The 14,529-nt window shown below is 39.7% G+C and overlaps 1 protein-coding gene across 1 annotated transcript in view; it reads right to left on the reverse strand.

Annotated features, from left to right (window-relative positions):
• The window catches only part of LOC139941783 (uncharacterized), a 48,682-nt gene that overhangs the window by 16,241 nt on the left and 17,912 nt on the right, over positions 1 to 14,529 (reverse strand). Inside the window, exons 4-12 of the mRNA XM_071938404.1 lie at positions 13,774 to 13,950; positions 11,766 to 11,922; positions 9,649 to 9,754; positions 8,878 to 9,019; positions 8,609 to 8,686; positions 8,211 to 8,351; positions 2,325 to 2,534; positions 1,622 to 1,792; positions 611 to 880 (exon numbers count right to left, since the gene is read on the reverse strand). Coding sequence (XP_071794505.1) covers positions 611 to 880; positions 1,622 to 1,792; positions 2,325 to 2,534; positions 8,211 to 8,351; positions 8,609 to 8,686; positions 8,878 to 9,019; positions 9,649 to 9,754; positions 11,766 to 11,922; positions 13,774 to 13,950 — 1,452 coding nt within the window. The remainder of the gene's footprint in view (positions 1 to 610; positions 881 to 1,621; positions 1,793 to 2,324; positions 2,535 to 8,210; positions 8,352 to 8,608; positions 8,687 to 8,877; positions 9,020 to 9,648; positions 9,755 to 11,765; positions 11,923 to 13,773; positions 13,951 to 14,529) is intronic.

Here is a 14,529-nt window from a genome sequence, read left to right on the forward strand (position 1 = left end):
TGCTATGTCAGATTTTTGGCCGATTTGACCCCAAAATTTTGATTTAAAATTCAATAGGTATTTTGATGGGGGTCGAGAAAGTTACAAGCTTTCATTTGAGCCATTGCTCGAAAAAGTCCGCCAATTTTTAGTAGCAGTGAAATAAAGTGCTCAAAATTAGTTTTTGTCGGGATCCTGACAATATATCACGTGACCAATTCTTATGTGTTTTATAAGAAACGTTTTAAATTTTTGTCATGGTTCCTGACCTTTAAAAGTAAAAGTTAAACTTTTTTTCGTTAGAGCGGGTGATACTCTGTGAAATACCATTCACTCAAAAAAATCTATTTTTTAATGTTGGGGCCAAAATCTGACATACCATCTTTAATAACAATAACAGCAAAACTTATTTATGCAGATCTATGCAAAGGCCAAGGGCACCTACACAAACACAACAATTACAAAAACAACACAATATTACACAACCCAAAAATTTACACATGTAAAATGAAGGAATTATGATCCAATTAAATAACTTTGTCATGTATTCAACCTGAGTTGCTGCGTACTTTAAATTAAGTTAAATTAATTTATATATTTAATAGTATATTTTCCTAGCTGAATGCAATACCTGCAAGAACGGTTTCCAAGGAAGATGTGTCTCCCCCAGCAGTGCTAGAAACGCTCCATGTGTAAACCATATCCCGTCCAGCACCGCCTTGGGACTGCCGACCACTGAGTTTGACCGTACCACAGCTTGTAATCCTCGGCGTACCTAGGAGCACCACGTTGGGGACGATTGGAGTGGATGGCCCGCCTATGGATTGACTGCCACTCGCTGACAACGAGTAAGTCTCTCGGAACGCTTTGACGGAGTCGGCTTTCAATGCCAACTCATCACCTGTGTATAATGCAAAGAATAGTGTGGATAAGTCTATGAGAGCATGGGCTCAGAAACATGCACTGTTTCTCCTTAAATCAGAATTGGAAACAGGAGATTATTTGTGACTCCGGTGTCCAAGTTAAATCTGCAGAAGATTCTGCCAGAGATGATGTGAACTGAAATAAACATGGGCCGCCGAAGCAGGATCATTCAAAAGAGGGCGCTATCAGAAGAGGTTTGTACACAGATCGCCGTATGCGGGACAGAACATTTATTGGAAGGACGTTTTTTGGGTCAATATGTTTTGGAGTTACTAAAGATTATATCGTTATTTTAAGATGTGCTGTATACACAAGCAAACTCTTTAATACAATGATCATGGGTTCAATTCATAGCAATACATCTGTTTTGCCTCATTCAAACGCAGTGTGGCATGTTATTATAGTGCAGTATTGCACATGTACAAGTATACGAATACAAAAATGTTTGTGGTTTTTATTTTTAAAGTCCATTTCATCCAGTTTCGTCATGTAGTGTTTCCACATATTAATATTTCCGCTACGTCAGTAATATTTTCCTGGAACATGCACAATAAATTAATTTAGAGGATTGGCTATGCCACATTTGTTTCGATGCTAATGAATTTACTGTAAACACGTTTTTGTAAAGTTATATCTGTAAAAAAAAATAAAAAATAAAAAAAGCATTTACCAACATTCTCAAGTGCCTCTAAATATAAGTTGTTGACGTCCCACTTACCGACGGCAGCGAGATCGCTTCCAGTGCCGAGGATGATATAGAGTGTAGTTGATCCAACCCATCTGCAGAAAGCATTGGCGCCAAATTTACTTGTATCAGCAAAAACATCAGCGCAACCGGTGACTTCGTTGAAGTTGACCCCAGCGCTGAATCGTGCCACTAATGCGGCACCTAATGGGAATGAAATGAGGGATACATTTTTGTTTACTATGTGGCTGTTGTTTGTGATGTAAGACGTCACTCAGAATGGTCAATGTTAAACCAAATCTATATTTTTTCGAAATATCGTTCAACAAATTATCGCTTTTCACTTGTTGCTTAAGACCCGTCCATGTTTAAAATTGTTTGAACCCTTTGTTGTCGCTTAAAAGTGTCTGGTTGTTTTTATTGATATTTTGGTGAAAATGAATAACGAAATTTCATGGAGCATTTACGACAAGCAGAAAAGCAGAATTTTAATTTACAATCACACCAACTGTTCCATATTTTAGGTCTTTTTTAAACTTTTTTTTTTTTTTGGGGGGGGGGTCTTTTTTGTTAAAAAAAACTTGGGTGTCTATTTTTAATTATTTAATATTAGAGAGGAGATGGCCTAAGCTTACGATCTAAACGGGCATAAACAAGTACGAACAAAAACATTCATTAATATCAAAAAGAGAAGCAAAGGATTTAAGGGAATGTGCTGATAATTTTCATAATTTACCGGAAGAAGCAAAGTAGACCTCAGTAAACTCTGGTGCGGGGTAGAAGGCAGTCAAAGGGAAACCTTGACCGTCAGAGGCCGTCAGTCGCTCAATGCCGTTTAATGACGGCCAAGCTGTAACCTGGATGGACCTGCTTGGCATTGGTAAGGTGAAAGACATAATACTGTCGGACTCATCGTCGAACGTTCCAGTTGGAATTATATTGATATCTGTGGATACAAGTTAAGTAAATTAAATTAGATTAGATTAGAATGGAAAATAGCCAATTATTAAAAACAATCACAGTAGTTTATAGTATTGGTCTTACATCATAAAAAAACTATGGTTATCCTCAAACACAATACAATAAATATAAAAATTTTATCAGTGTGACCCTTGGAATAAGTACGGGCATGAAACGGCAAGTCTGATCATATAGTAGCTCCTTAGTTTTATTGAGATCTGTAAACGGTGAATCTGTTGGGTGAAGACACGCAAAGACGTCAGTTAAGGTCTTCGGCCCAAAACAGAATGCTCATACAAAATATACAATAATAATTACATAAACTAAACTTTAAAAGAATAAACAATGAAACGATAAAACAATACTCGCGGTTCGCGCCAAAATTAAGGACGCGACCGCCATCTTGGATTTAAGGCAAATTAACGGTGAAATGCAATATAAACAGGTTATTTCCAATCCCAGAAGCAATGATAAAATAAACTAAAGGATCTCCAAAATGTTACATTCAGTAACACTGCTAAGATTATTAGGAAAGGCTCTAGAGGTAATAAATATATCTAAACACCGCAAATCAATAAATAGCTAGCGTGATGTTGCAAAAGCAACCAGATATCCACTAAAGTCAACAACATTCTATAAACAAATTGAGACTTGAGGATAGTGCTTATTACATACTATTTAATCTAAGTAGTAATTAGGAAAACATTTAAATGCAAAATATAACAAGATCTTTACCTGTTGGGTGAAGACACGCAAAGACGTCAGTTAAGGTCTTCGGCCCAAAACAGAATGCTCTTGAACCGGAAAGCAGCCCGCAGAGGGCGCTAGCCATGCAAGTAAAGCAAATGATTACGTAACATAAAAATAAACGTGGGGGGGGGGTCGCATCGCACCCGTGACATTATTCCCCCTGGAGAAAAATGTCGTCCTCGGCATGCAACTAACATAACCTATGTTACATATTTACACAATGGAAATTTTACAACTTATGAAAACAAAATGGTGGCAAATGTCTTCCATACCATCCAACCTTTAAACAAAACTCTGGTGTTCCAAGCATTTAGTTAGAACAACAAAAAGGTAAGTATTCTATAACTAAGGAGCAGAACACCAGTAATTTAAATACATCTCTAAATGGTTCCTTCAAAAAAGACTCTGTCATTTTGGTAGACAAAACTTAATGCAGAAGTTAATTACATTACAACTTCAATATCTTGACACATTGAAAGTAACAATTATAACGAAATGAACATAACTCAGAGAGATTTTTTGTTTCTTTCTCTCTATAACAGTATTATTTAAATAATACTTCGTTATCTTCATTGAGTTACAATCAATAATAATACAGTGTATATACAATTGGGGGGGGGGGTTATTAGATGGAACTGTGTTCTTGCAGAAGGAGACGCAGACAAGCTTTTCTTCTTGTCTTAGCCATAGTAGGCTCTTTCCACTTGTCGAACAGTCGTCGTCCATTGCATATCTTTTCTTGGCGTGATGTATCTCGTGCTTGCAGTTGTTTGGTTTGACCTATGAAGTCATAGGTAAACCTTGTGGGCGGCTGTCTGTTTCTGATAGGTCTAGGGCTCGGTGGCGAAAGATATACCGTACTTTCAGTGTCGTTCGACTCATCTGTAACATCAATAGTTTGGGTTTCCAGTAACTCAGGGGTAAGTTGCGGTGGTGCGACAGGAGGGGAAACTTCAACGACATTGCTTGGCTCAAGATCTATGATTGGTGTGAGGACAGGAGGTGATAGTGACGGAGATAGTGAAGGAGACATTGACGAAGATTCAGTTTCTACTGGGATGAAGTCTATGTCTATCTCTTCGTCGCTAGTTTCACTATGATCCATGATAGTTGGAACTTTCTCACTCTCCTGATGTTCGTCTGACTCTAACTGGGTTTCCTGATGTGGTTCATCGGCTGTTGTGTTGTTCTCTTCTAGTGGGAGAAACATGCATGGAGTCAGCATGTTTCTGTGCACAGTTCTTTCTCTACCGTCACCGAGGGAGCGGAGGCTGTACACAGGTAGATCTTTGTGCTTTGAAATCACAATATAGGGCTGTGATTCCCATCTATCGGCTAATTTGCATGTGCCAATGAGGTTCTTGTTTTGGATGAGGACTCTGTCACCTAGACGTAGAGGAGCGATGGAGGAACCTCTGTCATACAGGCGTTTCTGCTTCGACTGCGCTTGTTTGACGTAGTCGCTGGCCCTTGTGTATGATTTCTGTAGTCTTTCTCTCAGCTGCTCTACATAGTCCGCATAGTTTGAAGTAGACTCTCTCTGAGTGGAATTGAGTCCAAACATCAAGTCGACTGGTAGATTTGGGTGTCTACCAAACATCAGGTAGAACGGAGCATAACCGGTGGAGTCGTGACGTGTGGAGTTGTATGCGTGTGTCATTATTTCGACGTATTGCTTCCAGTCTTTCTTCTGATTTTCTTCTAATGTCCCAAGCATGTTAAGGAGCGTATGGTTAAAACGCTCTGTGACGCCATTTCCTTGAGGGTGATACGGGGTAGTTCGGCTCTTTTTGATGCCACAGATCTTGCATAATTCTCGGATGAGTTGGCTTTCAAAGTTGCGACCCTGATCAGCGTGTAGTCGTACAGGAAATCCGTAGTGCTGTATTATCTTTTCCCAGAGTATCTTAGCAACTGTGCCTGCCTTCTGATCGCGAGATGGAAACGCCTGGGCATACTTGGTGAAATGATCTGTGATTACCAAAATGTTTTCATAGCCACCTTTGCTTCTTTCCAGCTTGAGGTAATCGATGCAGAGTAATTCCATAGGCTCAGTTGTGGTGATGCTGACCAAAGGTACACGCGTTTTTGTAGACGGAGTTTTTCTTAGGCAGCATCGCTTGCATTGTTCACACCAAGTTTTGATGTCACTTGCCATCTTGGACCAAAAGAAGCGGGTTCTTGCGATGTCGAGCGTTCTTTCGTAGCCCAAGTGACCGAAATCATTGTGGAGTGATGTCATTACTGTGTGTCGAAATTGTTCAGGGAGAACAAGCTGTTCGGCTGTTGATCCGTCATGGGTCTTTCTGAGACGATAGAGTACGCCGTTTTTCATGTGAAGCTTTTCCCATTGTCTTAGGTACATGAGGCATCCGAGCTTTTCACAACTCCTCTCTGCTCTGGTTGGTTTTCTTCCTTTCTCTAGATAGTGTATGACTCTGGATATGTCCGTGTCACTTCTCTGAGCGGATATGATGTCTTTCTCTTGTAGTCTCGGCAACTCATTTGATGGGAGTGACGTGTGACTCTGTGTCATGACATCGCATCTTGCAATTGGAGGTTCGATGAAGGGAGTTGTTTCGGGTGGGTGACTGTTGCAGATAGCTTGCACGATGTGGGGAGGAATTGTGATTGCATCCTTTTGGAATGACAAGAGACTTCTTGAAGTATCAGCTTGCGATTTGCGAGAGAGTGCATCAGCCGCTCCGTTGTTCTTTCCGGGCTTGTATTTAACAGTGAAATTGAACTGAGATAGTGCCGCAATCCATCTTTGGCCTGTCGCATCTAGTTTGGCAGATGTAGTGACATAAAGGAGAGGATTGTTGTCTGTCAGCACGGTACATTGGTTGCCCAGAAGATAGTCTCGTAGCTTGTCAGTAATCGCCCACTTCATGGCTAGGAATTCTAACTTATGTGCTGCGTAGCGAGATTCGGCGGGGTTGAGTCCTCTGCTTGCGTAAGCGATGACTCTCTCTGTTCCATTTTGGACTTGGCTGAGGACAGCTCCGAGCCCTACTCCTGATGCATCGGTCTGGAGTATAAACGGGAGTGAATAGTCGGCGTAGGCGAGGATCGGTGGAGATGTCAAGTACTGCTTTAACATGTCCATCGCGTTCTGACACTCTTCTGTCCAGATGAAAGGTGGGGTTACAGATGGAGAGGTGTTTTTGGTATTCTTCTTCTTTCGTCTTGGGTCACCAGCAGTGAGCTTGTAGAGAGGTGAGACAACGTGTGAGTATCCTTTAATAAATCTTCTATAGTAGCCAGTGAAGCCGAGGAAGCGTTGTAGTTCCTTGCGATTAGTGGGGGTTGGCCAGTGCTCTACTTGTTGCGTCTTCTCTGGATCAGTACTAATGCCTTTGTTCGAAACGATGTGTCCGAGGTATCTAACTTCTTCTTGGAGGAGGTTACACTTGGACGGCTTCAGTTTCAGACCGTGTTGCCTCAAACAGGAGAACACTTTAGAGAGGCGGTCGAGATGGTCTTCGAAGTTGGCAGAGAATATGATGATGTCATCGAGGTAGAGAAGACACGTGACGTAGTTTTGCTCTCCGAGACAAGTCATCATCAGACGTTGGAATGTAGCTGGGGCATTTGCTAAGCCGAAGGGCATCCGATTACATTCAAATAGTCCCATGGGGGTAGTGAACGCTGTCTTAGGTATGTCTTCGTCTTCCATTTGAACCTGCCAGTAGCCTGATGTGAGATCTAGAGTGGTGAAGAGTTGAGCATTTCCAAGAGCGTCCAGTGCTTCATCGATGCGAGGGAGAGGATATGCATCACGTACAGTTTTGCTGTTCAGGCGACGATAGTCAATACATATCCGCAGTGAACCATCCTTCTTATGGGCTATCACTATCGGTGAGGCGAATGGACTGTTACTTCTGCGGATGACACCTGCTTCTTCCATGGCCTTGAGATGATCTTTGACAGCTTGGTATTGTGAAGGAGGAATTCGGCGGTGAGGAAGTCGAAAGGGTTGATTGTCTATGAGTGGGATGGAGTGCTTCATCGTCGACGTACATCCAAAGTCCAGGGGACTGGATGAGAATACGTCAGAGTAATTCTGAAGGAGACTCTCTAGCTGCTGCTTTTGTGACTCGCTGTCTAACTTCGCTTTGGATAGGTCAACAAGTGGTGTATGTTTAACATCTCCTGGACTTTCATGGACTTGGCTCAGCTGATAAGAAGGAGAAACATCTTCGTCTTCCTGTCTAAAGTGTTCTCCTGTTTGAGGCAACACGGTCTGAAACTGAAGCCGTCCAAGTGTCTTCGGCCCAAAACAGAATGCTCTTGAACCGGAAAGCAGCCCGCAGAGGGCGCTAGCCATGCAAGTAAAGCAAATGATTACGTAACATAAAAATAAACGTGGGGGGGGGGGGTCGCATCGCACCCGTGACATCAGTACAATAACAATATTCCTAAAAATTACAATTACAATACTTCTTACATGAAAAATTATCATACACAAAGAAAATACGAAGGGGTCCAACATATAAGATCGGATGATAAAGTTTTAGAATTGGCAAGACGGCCGTTGTAAACTTGCATATACTTTTATTTTCTCACGCGTAGGTTTGTTAAACGTACATTTCATTGACTTATAGTTGCTTTGATAATGTAAAGTGTGATGAAACAAAATAATCATGTCATTTGAAAACATGCGTAGGATCATGCTCAGTGTACACTTCTGTAGCCTTAATATAAAAAAATAGTGAGACAAGAAACACTCCAATGTTTTTATTATGGTGGTCATCCAATTTCATTCATAAATTTCACAGGTAAAAATGGAAGTACAGACACTGAGAACGGTAAAGAAAAAAATACATTTAGAGAGAGAAAAAAAGTAGCAATCCCGATGGATTTTAAAAGATTAAACTAAATCACTATTGAGTTAATATCCAATGCTCACCTCCTTCCACAATGAGGTAAGGTGTAGCGATGCTTTTCACGGCAGTGAATGCGCTCTCTGACGCTGTGACTGTCACATCAAAGTTCTCCACTGAACTATTCACGGTAAGTTCAGACGGTAGAACGCTCAAGATTTCGATTACTATCAGAGGGAAATAGAAAAATAGAATGAATACAATTGAGCTGATATTTCAAAAATATTAACTGAAAAATGAAATAATTTATTAGGGACTTAAGTTGTGCTTTTTGCATGGGTATGATTTATATGGATTAAGAGAACTTGCAACCAAATGTTTTGTGACATAAAACGAGTATAAAAAGGAACAAGGAATTAATTGTGTACTTGTAAGTAATTTTGCTTATTCAATTTAGGCCGAAAGTAAGATGCGAGTAGTTTACCTGGAAGGACAGTAAGTGTTGTTGAAAATTCTGCCGTCGAGATGAGGGAATCTTTCTGAACTTTGACGGAATAATCTCCTGAAAATAGAAAAGAAAAAAAATTAACAATTAAAATAACAAGTCCGTTTAACCTTAAATATAACAAATGTTCATCAGAGAAGTTTTGACTCCTCTACTGAAATATTATTAAGGCATCAAAATCTAGAGATATTTACGTTCAAGTATGAAAACACGATGAAAAGTTTTGATTTTTAAAAATTATGTTTTACCTGACGCCAGTTCTGGGACATCGCATTGCAAGCTGACGTAGTCCACATAGACTGCATCACTGGATGTCTGGGCGCCCTCAGAGTTTTCGAAGATACAAGCGAATGTAGAACCCTCATCAAAGCCAGCACCGTATACCTGGAGCTATTACACGAAAAGGCGAAAAGAAACCACATTTTCAAGATAATACAATAATAAAGAGATCTTATATAGCGCAGAATCCGCCTAAAAAAAGCGCCCACAAGGCGCTTCTCACAAGCCACACAAATATCATGCTCCGAACTACATTTAAAGCATTTGTGGATTGGCTGAAGGGATATGTTGAAGGATTTATAGGGAGGAGGGTACACAGATTATAATAATATTATTATTATTTTGTTTAATTAATTTTTTGTTACATCCGTGTGAATACATATTTTGCTATTTCCTTTTCCCCTGCAGTTACGAACCTCACATACACTTTGTACATACAATTCCTTGCAGCACCCCAGTCTTTAGAATTCCCCCGTGGAGATCGTTTGTGTTACCGTTTCTGTTTGTTCTTGGTTTTCCAAACATCTTATGTACAAGATGAAGAAATGTGTTAGAAGAACTTTTTTTTTGGTGGGGGGGGGGGGTGGGGTGGGGGGGGGGGTACCACCTTCGGTGTAATCATTCTGAAACAACGGATGAACTTTTTTTAAAAGGTCGCCTTCAATTTTTATGTACATAAAGAATTCACACAAATAAATGATCGTTCAGGTGAGATTGTCAAACCTGTGTTGATATTATACCTGTGTATTAGAGCCATCGGATACAACACTTGGGACTATCCAGCCAACACCAAAGCACGTTGTACCGGTACCGCCGCATACACCACATGCATCAAAAGTCTGACCACTGTGTTAGGAAAAAATAAATACAGTAATTTATGATCGAATTTCAGTGTACATGTCATTTGTATTTTCGTGTATAAGAATGTTTAATAAAGCCATTATACACTTTCGGTACAGACAAAAAATAAAAGCTCACAGATTTACAAATAATTCACAGGGTTTACAGAAGGTAATGGTGAAAGACTTTTTTTGAAATAATTAATCCATGAAATGCTTTACTTTTTGAGAAAACATTAAAACAATATCAATTCTCGATAGCGAGAATTACGGATTTATTTTAAACACATGTCATGACATGGCGAAACGTGGGGAAACAAGGGTGGGTTTTCCCGTTATTTTCTCCCGACTCCGATGACCGATTAGGCCTAAATTTTCACAGGTTTGTTATTTTATGTATAAGTTGTGGTACACGGAGTGTGGGCCTTGGACAATACTGTTTACCGAAAGTGTCCAATGGCTTTAAAGGCACTGGACACTGTTGGTAATTACTCGAAAATAATTGTTGGCATACAAATTGACTTGGTAACGAGCAATGGAGAGCTGGTAACATAATATTCTGAGAAATTGCTCCCTCTCTGAAGTAACATAGTATTTGAGAGAGGTATTGTAGTTACTTAGGTAACAAAATTCACAGGTTTGTTATTTTATGCATATGTTGGGATTCACCACCTGAGAAGACTAGTCTTTGACAATAACAAAGGTGTCCAGTGCCTCTAAGTGTGGGTTCGAATCATGATCGTGACTCGACACGTTAGTGTCCTTGAGCAAGATACTTTTATCACAATGTCTTAGGTATTGAGTGGCAGTGCATTCTACAGAGCCAAGAAGACTTATCAAAGAAGAGTAAGAGTTTACCCCAGTGTTTATGGTTCATATAGCAACCATCCTTGTTGATAGGTTTCCCCAGGGCTTTTGAGCTACCGTGATTAAAGTCCCTTATGAGGCATCCGTGGCTTCCTTTTATAATAATTGTGTTTATTTTGCTGTGAATGTAAGCTTCTGTCTCAAGCCTCAAGCAATGCATTGTCACTTACACAATCTCGAACAACTAACAACCGTTTCAGACAGGGGCGCCAGAATCGCGCCAAACCAACAAAAGGAGCGACTTTAGGTCGACCCAAATAATTTTTAAATAGTACATTGGCTCGGCTCATGACAAAATCGACGCCTGAAACCAAGACACTCCCGAGTCGTTCCGAACGACTACAACAGCCGAGCGCGTCCAGTCGCTCCTTAAAGGCAGTGGACACTATTGGTAACTTTCAAAGACCAGTCTTCACACGTGTATCTCAACATATGCATAAAATAACAAACCTGTGAAAATTTGAGCTCAATCGGTCATCGAACTTATCGAGATAATAATGAAATAAAAAAACACACTCTGTCACACGAAGTTGTGTGCGTTAAGATGGTTGATTTCGAGACCTCAAGTTCTAAATCTGAGGTCTCAACATCAAATTCGTTGAAAATTACTTCTTTCTCGAAAACTATGGCACTTCAGAGGGAGTCGTTTCTCACAATGTTTTATACCATCAACTTCTCCCCATTACTCAACACCAAGAAAGGTTTTACGCTAATAGTAATAACTATTTTAAGTAATGACCAAAAGTGTCCACTGCCTTTAATGTTTCAGACGTCGAACTGTTCATGAACTTAAAGGCATATACAGAGTTGGTAGATAAAAACATCCATGTAAGGTCACATATTAATTATGTAAACTTACACGGTCTAATGATGATGATGATAGTAGAAAACTTCCCTTGAAACATTTTTGTCTGAAAAGCTATATTTGTTGAGAAAAAAACAAAACTCATATCCCGCATGGAGCTTATCACGCATCGGTGAGCATTTCATTCATTTTGCTTTTGAATCGATGTCGTGCAAATATTATGTTATCGGTTTTTCACTATTTTCTCGTGACACCAGATAGCATAAAGCGCCTTTCACTGTCAGCAACTGTTTTGTTAGCAAAAATCAAGTATAAAATGTTCCTTTGCTTAAAATTTTTGACGAACCTGTTTGGTACACCATCACACCCAGAGCAAGATGTCTCGTCAGCATTGGGATCCGACTCGCACTGTCCGCAAGCGTTGGTGCCACTGCTCTCCGGGAGACCCGTAGTACCGCCGTAACAGACCCCGCAGTAGTTCAGCAAGGCACGGTCAGAGCTCGCTGTTAATAGAAGTCATGGAAAGGAAGTAAATCATTTATATTGGAGTTTTATTATATAGCACACGTACCACAAATAAAGTGTTCAATTAAGGAAAATCTTCTTAACTTATTTTTTAATAATCTGCATTGACACGGGAAGTATTTTTAAAAGTTTTTTAAATAGAAATAAATAAATGATGCGCAGATGATTATTGACTCCAGGAGTTTGAAAAAATCGTTTGTTTTATGTTTAGAATGAACTAACACTGATCTCCTTTTTTTGTCACATCAATAAGATTATAAAATTCAGTAGAACATGGGCTTCGACTAATTAAAGGAACACGTTGCCTTGGACCGGACGAGTTGGTCTTTAAGAAACGTTTGTAACCGTTTGTTATGAAATGCAGTATGGTAGAAAGATGTTTTGAAAGTAGAATACAATGATCCACACAAATTTGCCTCGAAATTGCGTGGTTTTCCTTTTACTTTGCGAACTAACACGGTCGGCCATGTATGGGAGTCAAAATTGTGCTGCTTAACGGAAAGCAAATTTTTGTGCTTACTGTGGCAGACAAATTTGCTGAGGTGCAAGCATATTCACAGGGTGGCAGACAAATCAAGCGGCCATATTTCGCGTTCACCATAGATTTGCACTGTAACGTCATTTATTTTCGTGCAGTAAGCATCGGACGGTTGGCACACCTTTTCGTGTGCTTTCGGTTAGCAGTTCTATGGAATGGAAATCACACCGTAAGCACCAGAGAGGCCGCTAAGCAGCTCAATGAAATTGGGCCCTGGGTGACTGAATCGGAGGTGTATACAATCCCATGTAGATGGTTAAAACTGAATTGTGTTGGATTATCTTCTAAGCGCTAATTGAAATTCAGCTTGAGTTTATAAATAATCTTTTTCTTCAGCTGCGCCACGCATTTGAAGAGCTCTCTACCACTTAATCTTAGATCTTGTCTTTGTACCACACAATTGAAATCTCTTCTTAAATCTGATCTTATGTCACAGATTGTCAATGACTAATTTAGTTGTGTCTGATTTCTTTTCTTTGTTTTTGGTTTTACTGTGCCTTGATCACCAAGCAGTGTGGATATGTGCTTTACAAGTCCACAACATTATTATCAAATTACTACTAATATTATGATTATATTATGCTCCCCATGGAGTTTGAGTAATGTTCTAAAGGATATATAATGCTGTAAAGAACCTTGATCTAGCTACTACAATGCAAATATTGTGTGTGTTACACGCAGAAGGGGGCTGGGGATCAGTTACACTGCTGTTATGTTAAGACCATAATGATGTTATCTTTGATTCTGTCTTGGGTATAAATGCATAACAAAACACCGGTGTAAAGTTTAACAGCCCCGTTTTTGCAGCTGGGAATGTGCAATATTATAAGAACCAACTAATATTAATATAATGGAGCATTTTGGTTGAGAATATAACTTCTCTGCCGGTTCTGAGAGCCATTTGAGACACCATTACTGGTTGTATTAAAGACAGTGGACACTATTGGTAATTACTCAAAATAATTATTGGCATAAAACCTTACTTGGCGACAAGTAATGGGGAGAGGTTGATGGTATAAAACATTGTGAGAAACGGCTCCCTCTGAAGTGCCATAGTTTTAGAGAAAGACGTAATATTCCACGAATTTGATTTCGAGACCTCAGATTTAGAACTTGAGGTCTCGAAATCAAATCTCTAAACGCACATCTATTTCTCACAAGTTTGTTATTTTATGCTTATGTTGAGATACACCAACTGTGAAGGCTAGTCTTTGACAATTACCAATAGTGTCCATTGCCTTTAACATTGATGTACAAATTACGAAGATTGGAATAAAAATGTTTGACTTACCACCAGGGGTGAAGCAGTTGCCGGCGCAGTCCATGTATTTACTGAAACCCTCGCTGAAGGATAACCCGCTAATCGGCTCGCAATACCCGCAGCCGTCCTCCACCCAGCTCCCATCGCAGAATCCCTTGCAGTCAATACGGAAATCATTATAGTCCTCAGGTTTACCGGTCTCACCGCCTACAAAATGACAACATTGCAAACAAAAAAAGTCACATACTAAGTATTCCCTATCAATTAGTAGGACGGACCATGTGACAGTAAAGGGGTTTTGATACTTTTTGTAGATCAAGATTTTGGCCATGACATGAATCTCCACTCACTGCGAATGAAGATGTATGTAATATAACTTACTTGTATAAGTTTCAGGGGTCGATTTCACAAAGGGTTACGTTAGGACTAGTCCTAACTTAGGACTAGTCCTAGGAGATATACAAATTGCATGGATAGTCCTAAGTTAGGACGAGTAACTGGTCCTACCTCGTGATAATAAGACTAGTCCTAACTCTTTGTGAAATCCACCCCAGCTATATTAGTCGGTACATTTTTGAAAAAAAGTAAAAATCATTTAGCAATGTTTTCAGGAGAGTTTCGTAAAAATATTCTGATTGCTAAAATAATTTTTGCTCTTAAGGCGAAAATTGTTTTACTCATTTATAAAACTGCAGCAAAAAAGACTCAGCAAGCACCATTTAAAGGGAAGCTTTCTACCACCATTTCAACCTTTTTTCTACCTTCAAACTGTGTAAGTTTAATGTA

The sequence above is a fragment of the Asterias amurensis genome, chromosome 9, assembly GCF_032118995.1.
Source record: "Asterias amurensis chromosome 9, ASM3211899v1".
Taxonomy (NCBI): domain Eukaryota; kingdom Metazoa; phylum Echinodermata; class Asteroidea; order Forcipulatida; family Asteriidae; genus Asterias; species Asterias amurensis.